Source organism: Elgaria multicarinata, chromosome 2 (genome assembly GCF_023053635.1).
Source record: "Elgaria multicarinata webbii isolate HBS135686 ecotype San Diego chromosome 2, rElgMul1.1.pri, whole genome shotgun sequence".
Classification (NCBI taxonomy): domain Eukaryota; kingdom Metazoa; phylum Chordata; class Lepidosauria; order Squamata; family Anguidae; genus Elgaria; species Elgaria multicarinata.
This window is the reverse complement of record NC_086172.1, coordinates 2,144,047-2,164,294: the sequence shown is the minus strand read 5'-3', so window position 1 is coordinate 2,164,294 and position 20,248 is coordinate 2,144,047. Positions and strand designations below refer to the sequence as shown.

The following is a 20,248-nucleotide window of genomic DNA, read 5'->3' as shown; positions in this document are numbered from 1 at the left end:
TGTCTGTATGAATTGCTCTGTCCTAGTATATTTTGTGATCTGCATTTGCCAAGATTGATTCAGGTGAGTATGAGTAGTATGGTGTAGGTTGTTTGATGAGGCTGCATATTGTGTTTGTCTGTATAGTCCATTCCTGCCAGAATTTTACATCCTCCTATTACATAGTCTTTTTTCCCCTTGGAATTGATGACATCTTTTACTTGAATCTGTTGTTATGCTGTTACTTTTTATGGTGTACTTTTGGTAGTCCTTGGTTGCTATGACTTGATTCTGTTTGGCTGTTAGGTATCCTATTGTTTCAGGAAATAGTTCACCATTCCTGAGCCATTCGTACAATTCTTTGTTTATTTTGTTGGTTCATTATTATTATTATTATTATTATTATTATTATTATCTCCTAAGTTGTTCCCTTTTGGCTGTTTTTAGAATTGTTTTATTCCTATTTTGGTTCAATTCTATGGATATTTACACAGAAAAAACTCCTACAGATCCCAGAATTCCCCAGCTGTAAACTGTAATAGTGAGCCACCTTGATAATTTTTTAAGGGAAAGACAGATGATAATTTTTTAGATAAACCTAGTACTGTAAAATAATTTTATAAAATACTGGGACATTTCTGCAAATTATAATCTTGACTCGGTTTGCACGTAATAGCAGCAAATCTGTTGTAAGGGTTATTTTACCTATGGTGGGTTAGCATGTTGTCTGTCACGCAGTGTGGGTTACGGAGATTGCCTACAGAACTGCTCAACAAGAGCAGCCAAAAATACTGCTGTCACTCTGCACCTCTCAAAAGACCTCTATTCCCGCTGCAAAGGAAGCTGGGATGGGAGGACTGTCTGGGTGGGAGGACTACAGGTGAAATAATTTCAAGTGCGGAGTGAAAAAAAAATAGTCTGTGTAGCTTGTTTGTGGGATGGGAACACAGTAGGTTGTTGCATAACCACCTCCCCAGGGTTGCTGGCCACCCATCATAGGTTAGCATGATGTGCGAACCTAGCCTTTGGCTTGTTTGTGGATTAAACAACCCAAAGTTAATCTAGAATTAGTTCAGGCTGATCAGAGGTTGATTATACATAGCAGTAGCAGCTTGCGCGCGGTACGTGACCTGGCAAATTGTAAGTTAGTTAATAAACTGTTGTCACTGTTTTGTGTGAATGGGCATCTTATGTGCTTGTATTTGATGCTGTAAACCTTTCAGTAGCATTTTCTTTTATGAAAGCATTACACATTGTTTTTTTTTTAATTATTTTATTACAATGGATATTGTAGGTATGATGAAGGTAGACATGCCTGGGAAAACATACAACAACAGAAATGTACACAAGGGGGGGGGAGTTTAAATTGCTGTATTGTGGCCATTTCTCAATGAATCTGTTTCAGATCTGGCATGTAGTGTTGATACTTTATGCCAAATTTCAGAATGTGTGGACAAAAGTAGGGATTTTATTAATATTTGTAACATTCAAGCTTTATAATGGTGGAGTGTCATTTGATCTGTGCAGCAAAATTGAACTATCACCTGAAGAGCTCTTCACATTTTGAGGGTTCTATTCTCTCCAACAACCAGTTAATATGTCCAAGCTGGGAGAGTGGGCATCACAATGGCAGATGCGATTCAATGTAAGCAAATGTAAGGTGATGCACGTTGGGGCAAAAAACCCCAAATTCAAGTATAATCCGATGGGATCTGAGCTGGCGATGACTGAACAAGAAAGAGATCTTGGGGTTGTGGTGGACAGCTCGATGAAAATGTCCACCCAGTAAAGAAGGCAAACTCCACGATAGGCATTATAAGAAAAGGAGTTGGGAATAAAACAGCCAGTATTATACTGCCCTTATACAAATCCATGGTGCAACTTCACCTAGAATACTGTGTACTGTTCTAGTCACCACACCTTAAAAAAGATATTATAGAACTGGAAAACGTGAAGGAAAGGGGAATTAAAATGATTAAGGGGCTGGAGAAACTCCCCTTTGAGGGAAGGTTACAACAACTGGGATTGTTTAGCTTGGAAAAAAGGAGGCTAAAGGGAGACATGATGGAGGTGTACAAAAGTATGCATGGTGTGGAGAATGTAGATAGGGAGGCATTTTCTCCCTCTCTCAAAATACTAGAACCCGAGGTCATCCCATGAAGCTGATTGGTGGGAGATCCAGGACAAATAAAAGGAAGTACTTCTTCACACAGTGCATAGTAAAATTATGGAATTCACTACCACAAGATGTAGTGATGGCCACCAATTTGGATGGCTTTAAAAGGGGCTTGGATAAATTCCTGGAGGTGAAGGCCATCAATGGCTACTAGCCCTGATGATTGTGTGCTGTCTCCAGTATTTCAGACAGTAAGCCTGTGTGCACCAGTTGCTGGGGAACATGGGTTGCAGGGTTCTGTTGCACCATGTCCTGCCTTGTTGGTCCCTGGCCGAGGGCTGGTTGGCCCCTGTGTGAACAGAGTGCTGGACTAGATGGTCCCTTGGTCTGATCCAGCATCAGGGCACTTCTCATGTTAAGTTGGCTTCCATTGACTTTATCTAGTGCAACACCTAAAATTAATTTATAGCTTTGCTAATATAAAGACCGCTATGTTTCTCTTTTTGCTTTCTGCCTGCACAGGAACATGTGTATTTCGCCCAAGGCAAGTGACAGATCTGGTCTACAGCCAGCTTTTATGTTTTCAGAAATTGCAATCAGATATTGTTTCTTAGTCCCAGAATCCTAGGTATGTTTTAGTACCTGCAGCACCTAGCAGAGAGTATCTCAACCTACAGTCTCTGATATGAAACTGGACCTAAAATGCAGACCTCATGGCTACGACTTCTGGCCTGTGTTTTGGACTTCTTTGCTTCTTCTCCCATCACATGCTTTTTGTGCCACCTAGCCTGATGAAGGTTTAAGCTTCTAGCAGCTTCTCTCCTCTTGATCCAATAGAAACTAATGAATCAAGAGTGCTCCAGGGTAGAGCTCCATTTAGTATGATTGGTGCTCCTGTCAATGCCCTAGTCTGTCTGTGGACTTTGCTGAGCCATGCTGTTGTCAGTGCTGTTGTCAATCACCTTCTCCCCCTTGCCAGAGCCAAGCCAGCACCTTGATGCACCTCGGAGCGGAGAGTAATGAAATAAGCAGGATGTAGGCTGGAACACAAGTGTGCCGAATCAGACTGAACACAGATTAGAGCTCATTATTGAGCCCATTCTGTGGCATTGAGGACGGCCTAGAAGGAATTCTTTCCCATCTCAGTTGCTCCTTCATAGTGTGAAGGGGTTATTGTGATCTGACCCTGCAAGAGTATTTCATCACACCCTCAATGTGTGCTATGATAAATTTGCAAGTTTTTCATCTAACCAAGATAAAGAAGTGGATGTCCTCCTGAATCTGGCGCCTGACTAGAGTAATGCATCAGATGAGGGTAATGCATCGGATGAGGGCCAGCAAACTAAAGCTCAGCTCAGACAAGAAGGAGGTGACTGTTAGCAGGTGGCTTTTCTGCCCAGTTGATCAGAGCTCATCCTCTTCCTGAAGGGGCTTATGCTGGGAGTTTAAATTTGTTTTTAAATGTATATTGTCTTTATATGTTGTCTATTTTTATGCTTCTATGGTTTTAAATTTTGTTTATTGATTTTTAATGTTTTGATCTTTGTGAACTGCCCAGAGAGTTTCGGCTATATGGTGGTATAGAAATTTTAATAATAATAATAATAATAATAATAATAATAATAATAATGAATGGCATTATTATTATAACCCCATTCATGGAAGGCCCCTTCCAAGGAGGCCTGCCTGGCACCTTTGTATAACTTTTGGGCACCAGGCAACAAAAACCTTTCTTTTCTCCCAGGCATTTCAGTGTTTTAGATTTCGTGGCTTTCTTTATATATCTTACATTTATTCCGCTGCTCTCTGTTATTTTGTATTATATTGTATGCTTTTAGCTTTTATGGTTTTGCGTTGTATTTTATTTGTTTTGTTTTGCAATCTGCCCACAGAACGTCTGTTAATAGACCGATTACATCTCAATCTCTCTCTCTCTCTCTCTCTCTCTTATATATATAAAACAACTAAGAGAAATGTTTAAAAAACATATCTAGGTGATATATCATATTAGTCATTTTAATAAAGTAACAGAAACATATCCTTCAAACTGTTGGAAATATCAAAGGAAGGAAGGAACTCCTTTCCAGATTTGGACCTCTGCTATGTAAAAACTGGGGGAAACAGTAATTAGTAAAAGATTAACTACTGTAATTTCACAGGAACAGTGAGGAATAAAATACAGAAAATATATAAATATTGTGCGGAATCTGTACTCTTAGCTATTAGAGCTAGACGAAATACTAAATGTGTGCAGTGAAATTTCTTGTAAAGAATCTGACCTCACAGCATTAAAGTAAAATAGTTTCGATCTGAAATGAGGGCTCTTCCCCTACACATGCTCTTGTTGATCAACTCACTAACTTGGCTAATTCCTGGTTTTAATAATGTTAATATATTAATGTCAATATTTTGCTTGTGTAACTTTTTGCTTATGACTAGTGTATTAGCCTTGGACCTAGAGCTTCTTGGCTCTCTGGAGACCAGTTTCAGTCCCCGTAGGAAACATTTCCTGCAGCCTTCTGAATCCGAGAAGGCACACTGGAGGCGAAAAGCTTGTTACTGAACACCTTAGTCTTCTTTTGGCTTCCTGCGCAGTTTCCCACAGAGAGCCAGTGCTGGAGCAAAACTCTCCTGCTGCCTGAGGAGGGGGGGAACAGATGCATGCCCTTCCACCCACCCCCTGCTCTCGTGTGTGTGTGTGTGTTTTAAAAAAATTAATGGTAGTTTAAAAAGGTAAGTCTCATCCAATCACCCATATAATACTCACAAATATTTCTCTATTTTATTTTTCAGATGAAAAAGCAGTATTGGATCAGAAGACATCTAAGCCAGTAGCTCCTCAAGTACCACCCAAAAAGCCTGTCCCTCCAAGCAAGGCTAATAGCATATTAAGACCCGGGAATTTGCATCCAAAATGGCCAGATAAACCAGTCTTGCAGCCACCAGTATCTAAGTAAGTATCCCTTTTTCTTTTGGGTTGAACTGCTGGGTTGCTATTGTTACAGTCCCCATATTGCATCGGCAAAATGCTGCTACGTATGCATGTGGAACTCTTTTGCATGTAAGCAGGGTTGCATTACTCTGATTGCCTATTAAAAGGCAAGGTATGGAGATCATAATTGTTACATATATCGGCCAGCTAGTGCTATGTATATCAGGAGATTACAGCCTTATTCAGACTTTATAAATCTGTTCCTTAAGCCGTTGTTTTGAGGTTTGGGAGCTGCTCAACTTTCACAGCTGGCTCTCCTCCTTGTTGTTGTTTTTTCTAACTATAATTTGCAGATACCCAAATCAGCAAATTGTGGTTTCTCCTTACTTCCAAATTGTGATTTAAAATATATATCTTAAAGTGAACTTGCAAACCATGGTTTGTAAGCATCACAAATCATAGTTTGCTGATTAGACAACATGGGGCACTGTGGTTAGAGAACATCAGAAAGTGGAAAGGGAACCCACACATGAGTGAGGGTTCTCTCACAAGAAGAGAGAGTGTAAGACCATGCATGTCCGGTCCATGCTACCTGAACTGGACCTAATTTTTGTATAAACCTGTTTGTGAACATTTTTTAATACTTAATAAGTTAAATTATTTTCTCTTTCAAACACAGGACAAATGGAGAAGCTGCTTCCTGGCGACTAAAATCTGAAATTGAGCCAGCAGTGAAACCAAAGTTAGACTCTGAGCACTTACCACTAAGACCAAAATCAGTAGAGGTAGATTCAGCTGCAATAAGGAGCGTGAAAGAAACAGGTACGTTTTAAAGCAGATGGAAGAAATTTTTTAGGTTTCCTACTCTGCAGTATTAGAATAAACAACAAAGAGTCTTACAGTTCCTCAAAGACTTAACACATTTGTGGCATAGGGAATTTGTTAAGTCTTTGAGACTAACAAAGATTCTTTGTTGTTTTTGCTGCAACATACTAACAAAGAAGTATTAGTATAAAATTCTTCAGGTGAACCTGAGGGACTTGTTGAATCCATGGTGTTTAAAGAATGTGTACTAATGAAAATACATGCTAATTTAAAAGTTGCTACATAGCAACAAGCAAATGGTATAATATTGGGGAAAAGTAAGAAACCTTGAAGAGATTCTGAAGAGAGGATTTACTTTTTTAAGTTGGGGGATCCTTGAAACGAAAAACTAATTATATTATAAACAAATCCATCCTCCCAATATTTTCTGTAATTTTACTAAGCCTTGAATATATCATCAGATTCCAGGTGTTGAACCAACTTTGTTTTACTAATGTTCCATAAGGCCCAGTTTGCACGTCACAACGACCCATGGTTTATTAAATCATGAGTTGCCGTGAATGAAGCGGGACTATGGTTTCTTCTTGGGTTACATGTGTGGGTTGTTCCTCCTGTGACAAACCACAATTCCAGGCTCGGACATCACAAACAACAACCCAGAGACAGACAGAGCATCTCTTGGTTGTTTAGCTCAGCTGGAGCAGCCGGGCAGACGGCAGATGGAACCCTCACTCACTTCCGCTTGTGTGTTTGTTTGTTTGTTTATTTATTACATTTCTATACCGCCCAATAGCCGGAGCTCTCTGGCTACCAATGAACTCTGGGTAACAGAGACATGCAGACGGAGTCTAAAAGTCATTAGCTGGCAAGGATTGGTTTACAGTCTTTAAAAACTATAGAATTGCTGGGGTGGGGAGGGGGGAGTAGTGAAATTCATAAACTCATGAACTTGACTTTTGCAAGAACTGTTTTGTTCCTAACTTGTCGTATTCCTCTTAGCATGGGATTGAGCCAGCTCAAAAGCAGATGCTATATAAAACAGCTAGAGTCCTGTAGCCAAATAATGATCTATTTAGATCAAACAATGTTGAATTTCAGCCCTCCTTCCTTGCGGTCACCTTTTGCTCTCCTCCACCTCCAAGGGCCCCTACCTCCCTTCCTATCAACAGCATGCTTCCCTTCATAATCCCAGGTGCTGTGGGAGTCTTCCTCCCCACTCCCGCATGCCCCAGTCAGCCATTCTGAGAGTTGTAGGACTTTTTTTCTGCATAAACACGCATAGGATTGTGCTCTAAGATATTCTGCCATTTGCCTGATTGCTCTGGTTACAAACTGAAGATAATGCTATTGTGCTAAACATAGGTTTAATACTCCTACAAATGTGCTTCTCCTGCAAGATATTTTTGTTTCAAAGTCTTTTCTAGATATTCCTCTCCTTGGCTTTTCTTTCCAGATTTTGTTTCCTATCCTGTTTGACATGTTTCCCCTTCTTACGTGTCAGGAAATTACCCTTACCCTTCTCCGTTTTGGTAAGATAACTTTCTATATGGCAATCCAAATTCTTTGTTCCATATCAATTCTGATACATACAGTAGGCTTCTATTCTTGGCCAGTGTAGAATTAATTTTCATTTGAGGGTATGTGTGCTTAATATTTCTTTGAACACCTCTTCATTTCAAATATATATTGCCTATGATTTCAAGTATTTACCCTAGATATTAGATGATAAAATATTATCTTTGGATGGTTCTGTGACATTATTGCATATTAAATTAAAAAAGTAGTTTCTTCTTCTATCTGAGGAACCCCTGTGGGCTGATTTTGCTCCCCGCCCCCAGGCCTGAGGTTCTGCACCGTGGTCATGATTCTGCCTTCCATTCAGGGAGCAGAGTTAGTACATTATGGGTAGGCCTCAGAATCAAAGAGGCCCACCAAGAAGGGGAGCACCACTTAGGCCTTCTTCATCAGTAATCAGCAACTGGGTGGTGATGGTATGGTTACAAAGGAGGGATAGATAGGCTGGTTATCAGGAGTTTGTTGTGCAGATCTTCCTGTGCTCATGGACATGAGTGCCTGGGTAGCTGGGAGGAGGCATTCAACATAACAGAGAGTAGAGGTCTCTCCGTACTTCTACTACACCTTGATTAGGGCCTATGCAAGTAGGCGTCATGGCCTGGATTCTGATGTGATTGGATGCACATGGGGCCTCTGATTAGGAACCGGATTATGCTACTATATTTAATAAACATGACAGTATTAATAGCAATTCGTTTTTCTACCTGCTCTTCATACTGTTTAACTACTTATTAAAGTTAATCTAATAGATTCTTTTTTATCATGTCAAATTAACATTCCAGAATTTATCATATAGCTTGTCATGTGGTTATAGTTTTGTTATGATAAAAACAAAATGCTTGTGTAATGTTCATCCTTTCATGACAATGTTGCTAATATTACATTAGATTGATTACATTAGATTTAGCACCAGTGATGTGGGTTTTCCAAAAAACGTTGAATCAGAAAAAATTCCATGTCGTAAGATTGACTGTGTCTGTTTTAGCATATTAGTTTGACTTCTGTTTAGCTAACAAAATTTTAAACAAAAACTGTTTTTTTTAATGTCTGTATAAATATCACAATGTTTTTCCCCCAGTAACCAAAAGTAATTAAACTAAAATATTCGGACAAAAAAATGTAATAAAGCACATTTAGGTTGCAATCCTATATACATGTCTGAGAGTAATTCCCATTCAAATTGATGGGGATTACTAAGTAGACCTGTTGATATGACCATGATGGTTGAAACAACAAATAAACAACTACAAATAAATGAGTAGACCTGTGTAGGATTGCACTGTAAGTGAGGTTTCATAGAATCATAGAATAGTAGAGTTGGAAGGGGCCTACAAGCCCATCGAGTCCAACCCCCTGCTCAATGCAGGAATCCACCCTAAAGCATCCCTGACAGATGCTTGTCCAGCTGCCTCTTGAATGCCTCTAGTGTGGGAGAGCCCACAACTTCCCTAGGTAACTGATTCCATTGTCGTATTGTTCTAACAGTCAGGAAGTTTTTCCTGATGTCCAGCTGGAATCTGGCTTCCTTTAACTTGAGCCCGTTATTCAGTGTCCTGCACTCTGGGAGGATCGAGGAGAAATCCTGGCCCTCCTCTGTGTGACAACCTTTTAAGTATTTGAAGAGTGCTATCATGTCTCCCCTCAATCTTCTCTTCTCCAGGCTAAACATGCCCAGTTCTCTCAGTCTCTCTTCATAGGGCTTTGTTTCCAGACCCCTGATCATCCTGGTTGCCCTCCTCTGAACACGCTCCAGCTTGTCTGTGTCCTTGAATTGTGGAACCCAGAACTGGATGCAATACTCTAGATGAGGCCTAACCAGGGCCGAATAGAAAGGAACCAGTACCTCACGTGATTTGGAAGCTATACTTCCAAATATACTATACTATAATGCAGCCCAAAATAATATTTGCCTTTCTTGCAGCCATATCGCACTGTTGGCTCATATTCAGCTTGTGATCTACAACAATTTCAAGATCCTTCTCGTTTGTAGTATTGCTGAGCCAAGTATCCCCCATCTTGTAACTGTGCCTTTGGTTTCTATTTCCTCAATGTAGAACTTGGCATTTATCCCTATTAAATTTCATTCTGTTCTTTCAGCCCAGCACTCCAGCCTATCAAGATCACTTTGAAGTTTGTTTCTGTCTTCCAGGGTATTAGCTATCCCACCCAATTTTGTGTCATCTGCAAATTTGATCAGCGTTCCCTGCACCTCCTTGTCCAAATCATTAATAAAAATGTTGAAGAGCACTGGGCCCAGGTCTGAGCCCTGCAGTACCCCACTCATTGCCTCTCCCCAGTTTGAGAAGGTTCCATTGATAAGTACTCTTTGAGTCCGATTCTGTAACCAACTGTGAATCCACCTAATAGTTGTTCCCTCTAGCCCACTTTTAGCTAGTTTGTTGATGGTTCCTGTTTCTGTACCAGCAACTGTTAGGAGTATAACTAACTCCAGAAACCTGAATTGACATCTAGGTGAACTGAAACAACAACAACAACAACAACAACAACAACAACATTATGCCCCAGTCCTCTCATAGCCCTGAGGCAGGTGTAATTGCCTTCTTGAAGTTGTGATCTGGTGGGGGGGGTATCCCTCTATTTTTCCCACCCATCTCTGGGCACACCAGAATTAGGATAAATCATGATTCACTATGTCATCTCCTTAGAGATGTTACCAGTCAGCAAGACTGCCTTCAGGGAGCTTAAAGCTGTTCTCAAACTCTGTACTGAACAGGCACAGCAGACTTAGCTACAGGCAGATCAGAAATATGAGCCCCTGGGTGTACCCTGGGGCCCCTTGCCCTATTGTTTCCATAAGGTCTTGCACATACGAAGCTGCTCCTTATGAAACTAGCACATTATTCCCTTTAGACCAGCACCAACACACTGACAGACAGCAGTTCTTTACAAATGCTGGCTAGACTCTTGATTCCATTTATTTGGTGATGTGTGTGTGCATTCAACGTTCTTTCTTGTTTTGAATCAGATAGCAAGCCAAAGAAGCTTGGCCTCTAATTTTGCATATACAGGAAGCGCGGTATTAATATTATACGAGAATTATACTTGTATAAAACCATTGGTGGTTCTCTTACTTAAAACAGCCTGGCGCTAACATTGTTATCTTTCCAGCACCAGGTCAAGACTTTTCTCCTCTCCCAGTCAGTTTAATTCCAGAACAGTTATTTTTAACTGTTGTAAACCGCCTAGAGAACTTTGGTTATGGGGCTATATAATAAATGTTGTGTAATAATAAACATTAATACATAATAATCATATGTGCCCAGTTCATTATCTGTGATTTGTTCTTACAGCATGCATGGGCAAACTAAAGAAGATTCAAAATTGAATCAATTAATTTCCAAGAGGGCCATGGCATTTAAATTTTATTAAAATATATTCTAAGAATCAGATTCCATAACTATCCGTTTATTTAATAAATGATTCATCTACCGATGGTGGAAGAAAGAAAAAATATAAAATAACTGCTGTTGGGAAAGTGCGCATGTCAACTCTGCCTACTTGTGTGTACCTCGCCTGCTGCGCCTCACATCACATTGTTGGTGCTATATAAATGAATAATAATAATAACTATCACCCCCACAAGGATCTCAGCCAAGCTGCAGCCAGGCCCAAAGCCACACCCCTGCCGCCCGCCTGCCCCCAAGACGTGCTGCACGCGCCAGGCAACTAACCAAGTCCCCTTTGGGGACGAGGCCTCCCCAGCCCACTCCGCCACGCTCACAATGGCAGCTACGCTCGGGCCTTGTCGGTCCCACAAACGGGGCACCAAAGCGGCCCGGAAGCGGCTGCCAAACTGGCGCTGGCTCAGTGGCCGTTGCGCTGCATCCAAGCGCCCCGCCGATGCACTTCGCTCACCCGCACCTGTACCAGTTCCACCCCTCTCATGGGGCTAGAATTCGAACCGGCGGGGATCGGCCGCTGAATCGGCCCCGTCCCCTAGGCCGCGCGATCTATTGGGGATGCCCAAACCACCCCAAAACCTGAGGCCAAGGAGGCTGTTGATCGGCATCACGCCACTGCTGCTGCTCCTCGTGCTGGAGGCAAGGCACCAGCCGCTGCCAAGCTGATGCTCCACTGCCGCAATCACGGAGGCCGTCGCTGTTATGCTGTTATGCCCAGGCCCCAGCCGCAGCCCAAAAAGAAAGGGGGGAAACAGCAGTGAAAATGGGCTGCAAAGTCGCGCAGGCCCGTCCGCTCTGGGCGGCGCGACAAGGCCGCTCCGGAAGGCCAGAAATAGTGCGCCTGTATCGAGCCTGCACCCCACGTTGAAAGAGCCCAGGCAGAGCAAGCATCACCTCACCCTCCAAAGAGCAGGAACAGTCGCACGCTGCGCCACTGGAGCAGCCCCAAAAAGGCGGGCGACGCCTCTTCCCCCCCCCGAAATGCAGGTGAGAGCAATCCATGTGGGGGTGGGGAAACGAAACCGCCCTGGAGGGGTGTGTGCTGTGCAGCCCTCCCCAAAACCTGAGGCCTCTGAGCTGAAGCCGTGCTGCCTCACAGATGATGACACTCCTCCGCGTCCTCCTGCCGCTCGTTCCGTAGAGCGGGAAAGCTGCGCCTTCCCTGCTGCACGAGCATGATGAAGGATCCAACAGCCGCACAGCAAAGAGGGGGAAGGGAGGGAGAGCCCCTGATTTAAGGGCTCTATCACCCCTCCCTCCATGTGGCACCACACCAGCCCCAGCCAATGCTGGCTGGGCACGTCTCCTCTCTCCCCGCCCACAAACGCCTTCCCACTCCCAGGCTATGCCAGGTATGGCAGAATGGCCAATCTGTCTGGAGTTGAAGGTCATTAGCTGATGCCCTGTTTCAGGCCTTCCTGCCATCCAAGTTGGGGTGGGTAATGTCCAGGGAGAGGCCATTTTCAGTTGTGAAACTTCGCTTGTGGACTTGCTTCACCGAAGAGGCAAGCCTGGCATCAACTCCGTTATCCTTTCAGGCAAACACAAGCTACTTCTCCCAGGCCAATGGGGATTTCAGATCTGTTTGTTGATTTAATTAGTTTGCTTTTATATTTGTTGTATTTTATGCTTTTATTGAACTTCGTATGTCAATTACCCTGAGATCTTTTTTTATAAAGAGTGATACATAAATTCCCTAAATAAAATAAATTCGGCAAACCATTATTTTCTTGCAAGGGAGTGGTGTCTTTATTTCTTGCCAGTTAGGCTCCTCAGTTTATAATAAATTGATTCTCAAATTCAAAGCTAGCTTTGAAAAATGAGCAAGGCGAAGGCTCTTATAGCACAAAGATAAATCAGGTATTAAATTAAAACTCAGAATGTGTAGACTTTCCAAAAAAAGAGAGGGAGGAAGTTTTCCAGTTTGCACATGAACTTAAATGCAATGAGGGGGGAAAAAGAGGTGAACATGAGAGTGGATGAGCATGACAGTGAATTGACACAGACGTTACCAAAAATCTGAATATTTCCGTATGTCTACATATAGTCTTACATCATTGAGTGAAATTCTATAATCGTACTTCATCAGTTTTCAGAACTCAGCACTTTCCCCAACCCTCTCCCCCCACAAGCCCCCATACTCTTATTAGACAGGTTGCCCTAACTCAGATAAATGGATTGGGAATCTGAGTGGGTGAGATGGGAAAAAGGGTGGATGTATTGATGACCGTATTACTGTCAATAATCACATGTAATATGAAGATAACTGAAGTATTTAAAAACCTTTAATATACTGAGCAATATAGCTACTAGTATTGCATAAAACTATATAGTATTGCATAAAAACATCAATAGGAACAATGAACAAAGAAACAATAAAAAACCAAACATGTTTCGACCATGCAAGGTCTTCTTCAGTGGTCTAATAAAATATACATAAAGTGTCGAGACTAATTTTTGAATCGTCATAGCCTAAAAGTCAAGAGAATATCAAATTATATTAGGTACATTCATATTAGTGCTAGGTCAACATGTTTACAATATATAATTCAATATGGAATTATTTAACTTTCATTTTTGTTCCTACTGACCACTTCATACTCTAGTCTGTTTGTCTTTTAAAGGCTCGATATGGCTCTAGTTGTTCTCAAGCTTATGGCTTTTGGATAAGCCCTCATGTCCCAACTGGTGGGATAGTTTTTAAATGGCAAGAAGCTGTTTTCTTTCTGAAATTAGATATACATGAGAAACTTATTTAAGAAATTTTTTTGGACAAATTTCTGTATAGAAACTCATAATGAAAGTTTTCTTTAGCTATAGCTAGTATTAGAATTAACCCTAATTTCCTAGACATGGGCTCTAATTGCCTCTAGCACCACATAAGGACTCAAACAGCTAGCAACAGTGTTTTGTTTCTGCTAGCAGCTGGAACAACATGCTGAAAAACTGCTATATTTTGTGCTGAACTCGCTACATGTAAATACTTTAACTTCAAATATGCATCACTACACCACCTCACTATATAAGTTTCTCGTGTATATCTAATTTTAGAAAGAAAACAGCTTCTTGCCATTTAAAAACTATCCCACCAGTTGGGACATGAGGGCTTATCCAAGCTTGAGAATTAGAGCCATATTGAGCCTTTAAAAGACAAACAGACTAGAGCAGTGGTTCCCAAAGTGGGTGGTATCGCCCCCTTGGGGGGGTGGGATTGCATAGCGGGGCGCTAAGAGGCAAATGGGCGGCAGGGGGCGCTTGAGGTGGTCTTTTCCAAGAAGTGCCTCTCCAGAAGGTCTTAAAACCCAGGGACATTTTTATGGGAGAAGGTAGTTTGGTCCCAAGCCATATAGGGGAAGAATCCACACATGTATTAATACCGTTTAAGAAGAGTCCTTTTAACAATGAATTGAAATGTTTCAAAAGCACCAAAACGCTAATGAAGAGACATACTCTGCTTAGTGTGCCCCGCCATGCCAGCTGCAAAACAGAGGCGTTCGCTCTCTTTCCCCTCCCTCCCTTGGCAAGCCTGCGGCGGGTGCTTCGGATTTTGAATAAATAGTAAATTAATTGTTACTGTTTTGAATTTTATTGTTATTATCATCCTTAGTGGGTCGTTGAAAACCGCTATTCTGAATAATGATTTTATAGTGTAGGGTAGGGGGCACTGGGCATGAGTTTGTGGAACCAAGGGTGCGGTGACCTGAAAAAGTTTGGGAACCACTGGACTAGCGTGTGAAGTGGTAAGTAGGAACAAAGATGAAAGTTAAATAATTCCATATTGAATTATATTTTTTTAAACATGTGGACCTAGCACTAATATGAATGTACCTAATATAATTTGACTTTTCTCTTGACTTTTAGGCTATGACGATTCAAAAATAACTCTCGACACTTTATGTATATTTTATTAGACCACTGAAGAAGACCTTGCATGGTCGAAACATGTTTGGTTTTTTATTGTTTCTTTGTTCTTCATTGTTCCTATTGATGTTTTTATGCAATACTATATAGTTTTATGCAATACTATACAGAGTAGCTATATTGCTCAGTATATTAAAGGTTTTTAAATACTTCAGTTATCTTCATATTACATGTGATTATTGACAGTGATACGGTCACCAATACATCCACCCCTTTTTCTCATCTCACTGTCTTAATTGTAAGGGGTCAGGATAAGCTTTTCAACTTACTTGGGAATCTGAGTGGCCAGACGGCTACTATGGAAGCAGAAGCCATGGATGAGTTACCTCACTACTTCAGTTGTATGTTTTGTTGAAGTGTTGAATTGCAATCTCCTTCTGTCAGCTACTGCCTATGAAATACATTCGACTCTGTATTTGCATTGGAAATGTGTCTAGAGTTACCATTCCCAGTTTTCTTTTAGCTTATTAATAGTGATTAATAAGGTCCTTATTTTGAGCAATGGATTGTGCCATAGTGCCTTGGTGTTTTTTGTAATATAGCATAATTCCAAAGTAGAATCTACAGATGATGCCCAATACTGCTATTGTGTTCCTGCTCATTTTGTTGTGCTTGTGGGACTAATACTACCGTGACTTAAGCACTTCTGAAAATACTCCCAGAAACACGAAAACCTTCATTTCCTTATCAGAGCAGGTCAATGGAGCTTCCCTTCTACTGACTTGGCCCCTTTCCAGTTGCCTTAAGAATCAGTTAGCGCCTGGTTGCATTAGCAGTCGGTCCCGCTGTCACGGGGATAGCAAAGGAAACTGCCCTAAAACGATGCCTCGTTCATGTCTTCGGTTCCTTAATTATGCTCTCTGCTTTCAACTCTCTTCTAGACGTTTTAAGTTTTGATGATATAATATCTACCTCAGATCATTTATCGCATCCTACAGCAGATAGGCCGAAGAGGCCTGGCAGGAGGCTTCCTGCTCGCTTCAATGGCAGTGATTCTGTGAGTACATCTATCGATCGATCTATCAATCTTTTTGTAGATAAATATTGGGCATCTACCTTCCATTTGGGAAGTGTACTTTATAATACTGTCTGTGGGGGGGAAATAAATGAAATTCTTTTTATTTACGTAATATATCATTTTTCTGCCAAATGCTATCAGTTCACAAGCTAATTTAAACATAATAACAGTATCAGAAAATAGACTAAAACTACAGTTTGGAATTTCATGGGTAAAAAAGATTTGTCCAATTCACTAGTCAAATATTGTTTAATAATATCAAATATTTTTAAGATACTAACTTCCTTAGAAAAAAAACGAAAAGGGTTTTGTATTTCTCCATCACTTTTCAGCCTTTTGGCTTTGATCAAGTGCGTGTTTGTGTATGTAACCCCTGCCTAATTTAATATCACACTCAAAGTAATACCTTGTGTTTTTCTTCAACTGTTACATTCAGTTTTTCCATCAGCTACTATTTTTGCTAACAAATGCCACCATAATGGAATTAAAAAGACAAACTTTTACCTAGTGGCACTTTTGGCTTCATGGAATATTTAACAATATTTGACCATTAATTGACAGGTGTGCCAACCTTAACTAAGGGTGCAGTCCTCTGCATGATTAGATAGGAAAAAAAATCCCTACATTTCCCAGCATGCTCCAGCATGGCTGGCTGGAAGGATGTGTTGAGTGTAGGACTTTTTCTTTTCTTTTGAGACATATAGAGGATTGCTCCCTAAAGCTATTAAATTACTTAATAGCTACACATTATGAAAGAAATGTTAAGAAGCAACAGCAATTAACCAAGTCAAATCCAAGTGTTCAGCGATCACAAAAATAGATAGGTTCCCATTTCAGTAGAGTGGGGCTGGCAGTTCTCAATTAGGCAAGATCCCACAGGATAAATGTCCTGTGTAAAAGTCCTGTTCCTCATGAAAGATAGTGTCAGTGCAGATAGTGGAGTTACTGGAAGCAACTTTTCCCTAGTTAATCTCTGTTCATGAAGTAGTGGTCATATGGGGGAAAGGTGTCTCATATAATCCTCGCCTTGAACCTGGATCAAAAAAAGGCTGATCACCAATAGAGACAAGAGACCTCAAGGTGCATTGGCAAGACTTAAAAAGCAAATAGTTTTCTTTTTAAAATATATATCTTCACGCAAAACTAATATCTTCAAAGTACATCGAAGGGTGTGTGGTGGGGTGATGGTGGTTGTACATACCATTATATGCATTTCTTTCCTCTAATATCACTTCAGACCTTTTAGTATGTTACCAAGCTACCAGCATTGAGAGAGTGGAATAAGGCTTGGGTGATTTCTGAATACCAAAAGCATTATTTAGTTCATCTCCCATAGTAAAATTTAGGAATTAACTGCCTAAGATTTTTAAAGTGTAATTGAAATGTGATCTTTTGTAGAGGCCCTGATCAATATCAGGCTCCTACCCCACTCAGTAGTATATAACATATAGGAAGAGCTTTCAACTCTTAAGTAAAAAGAGTTCAGTGAGTGTTGTGAACAAGTACAGTAGATAAAGAGCTTCACAAATAATAGTTTTTAAAATAAATATGCAGTTTTATTTTAATACGAAGTGCTGCAGCAGTGATTTCTATTTTACATTTCCTTTTTTCTCACCAGTCTACTCCAGCTCTAAGCATAGAGAAAATTGTGAAGGGGCATAAAGAGGAGGAAGGAAGTGCCAAACTAAAATCACCTGAAGTTAAGAAGGTACAACATTGATATTGCTTATGTTTTTTTTGTAATAAGAAGCTTAATAACGTCAATGATTCAGAATATTGTTGCATCCATTCATGTAAGGTGACTATACACTGATGCAGTAGCACAGTGGTAATTATGGAAAAAATATTTCAGCTGGGTGTTTTGTCTAGTTATCTGAGCAAAGAACAGCTGACAGAATATCACCACTAACTTTGTTACTGAAATAAAATATTGCTTAACATCTGGCTATTCATGTAAAAGGTCATTCATGCTGATCATAATTGATATATTGCTTTTGTGAAGACAAAGGTGTTAATGATTCTCAAATAGATAAACTATCTTAACAAACTCTGAAATACGTCTGGCTTGCCACTGTGTAGTTAATAAAAGGAATGTGTTTTAAATCACCATGGAATGTCAATCAACCATTATCTATACAGGGTGGAATGTCAGCATTTAACAGATTTTGCTTATCCTTCAACGAACAAAAATTGACAGTGCACACACACACACACACCATTTAGATGACTTTCCCCCCCTCCTATTTCAGCCATCCATATTTTCTTCAACACTTCTGTCTTCATCACAAAGACCAAGTTCTGTTGTACTAAATGCTGTTGATGGGGAAACGAAACTGAAACAGGAAACAGAAGAAGGAGAAAAGGCTTCTTTGGAAGAGCTCAGGTCTCAGATATTTGACCTGCTAACTGTTGTAGAAACAATGAAAAAAGAGCACAGGTAAGAGCGGTTCGCATAGTTTCATCTAACTTCAGTGTTTCTGTGGATTTTACCTTTTATAAGATAGATTTTTCATGTATGTCATCATTTTATCACTTTGTTTGAACACTTTAACTTAGAGTTGATAGAAAATGTTTTAAGGAGAGAATCCTGCTTATTGAGTTTGTTTCCCTGATAAAGACCTAGTTCACCCACTGCCGCTCTGCCCGTAAATTCATGGAGTAGAAAATGTGCCACTATGATATTAGGAATTGCTGGTTGTTGATGCTTCTTCATGGCCTCTGCACGGAGCCCCATTTCAGGAACCCTCTGTAGCAGAGGGATTTTGGCGGGAACCCTCCCATCCCATCCCAGCAGGAGTGTCCCCTCAGTTCTTTTTCATTCGCCATTATGGTAGCCTCTTTAGTTCTCTATGTTCGGTGAAAATCTAAAAGTGTTTGTAGAGGGTTTATTCTTTCTTTTCTGTCTGTTGATCTTCATTCCTTTTACTTTGTTTTAAAAATTATCTTATAGTTTCATTTTTGAGATCGAGCAATCACCCTACACACGTATAGCCCTCCGGATGCCTTTTTGGAAGTATGTTAGTTGTGGAAGCATCTCTGTCGGACATTCCTTCTGCCTTTTTTTTTTTTTTTTTTTTGGCCTTGAAGAAGAGGCATAAGGTAGATGCCTGTGTACATTGCCAGACATTTACTAAGCAGATCTAAAAGAATCGACCTGACAAGCTGTGCGCTGTTCTCTGGAGGCGGGCAGAGTGGAGGTACCAAGTGAGGCAGTGGCTCAGGCTTCTCCTAGCCCCACTAAGGGTGTGTCTGCCTATACAAGTGCCAGGGTCAGCCTCACCCCATAGTCTAGCTCATACTTAGAGATAGCTGGAGTCTCCGTGCAGACAAGATCTACCCATGCTGGGAAGGTCTTTGACATGTTTGTTACCCAAAAGTTAACAAAAAAGCCAGAGCTTCTAAATCATCAGCTACACCTTCTCCTGAGACTAAGAAGAAGGAATAAAAGCTCTAAAAGGGTGGCAGAATCGGTACGGGACCAATCATGATCACCAGCCCAGAAAGCAATTCCTGCTACTCCGCTATTGCTACCATCCCTGATACCGATGGCTGAATCAGTCCTAACGCAAGACCCAGTCCTGATCATGACAACATCAGAGGGTGAAATCAGAGTCACTTTCCCCATTCAGCCACCCCTTTTTCCACCTCACCAAGAACAGTCCTGGTCATCTTGGGCTCACTGTTCTGGATCCCTGGACTCTGCCTTCGGTACAGAGGGATCACGCCTCTAGACATTATGAAAAGTGCCAATTCAGATCCTCCTCGTCTGACTGGGATAGGTACTCAGAATAGGACATTTATTTATTTAATTTATTTATTGCATTTTTATACCGTCCAATAGCCAAAGCTCTCTGGGCGGTTTACAAGAATTAAAACCACAAAAAACAATCAAAATATAAAACAACGAGTATAAAGCATAATATAAAATATAATATAAAAACACAACCAGGATAAAATCAAGCAGAAATGCAAAAATTATTACAGATTTAAAACAGCAAACTTAAAATTAGGGTACTAGGCTGTTATCATCCGCATATTGGTGACACCTCAGTCCACATCTCCGGATAACCTCCCCCAGCGGCTTCATGTATATGTTAAACAGCATAGGGGATACTGGTGACCAATCTGGCTGCCATATTTTGAACTAGTTGAAGTTTCCGAACTAGGTACAATGGTAGCCCTATGTAGAGTGCATTGCAGAAGTCAAGCCTTGAGGTTACCAGCGTGTGCAGTACTGTCTTTAGGTCTTCCAACTCTAGAAAAGGTCGCAACTGGCGCAACAGCCGAAGCTGATAGTAGGCACTCCTGGCCGTTGCATCCATCTGGGCTGTCATTTGGAGCGACAGATCCAAGAGCACCCCCAAACTGTGAACACAGTCTTTCAGAGGGAGTGTAGCCCCCATCCAGAACTGGTTGACACACCTCCAAACCTAGGCCAGAGCCCTTGACAGCAAGCACCT

At 40.9% G+C, this 20,248-nt stretch overlaps 1 protein-coding gene across 3 annotated transcripts in view; it reads left to right on the top strand.

Annotated features, from left to right (window-relative positions):
* CD2AP (CD2 associated protein) overlaps nt 1-20,248 on the top strand; it is a 125,178-nt gene that overhangs the window by 89,392 nt on the left and 15,538 nt on the right. For all 3 annotated transcript variants that reach the window (XM_063115913.1, XM_063115910.1, XM_063115912.1), the window contains exons 12-16: nt 4,889-5,048; nt 5,707-5,849; nt 15,652-15,767; nt 17,407-17,496; nt 18,038-18,225. In XM_063115913.1, the coding sequence (XP_062971983.1) occupies nt 4,889-5,048; nt 5,707-5,849; nt 15,652-15,767; nt 17,407-17,496; nt 18,038-18,225 (697 nt within the window). The remainder of the gene's footprint in view (nt 1-4,888; nt 5,049-5,706; nt 5,850-15,651; nt 15,768-17,406; nt 17,497-18,037; nt 18,226-20,248) is intronic.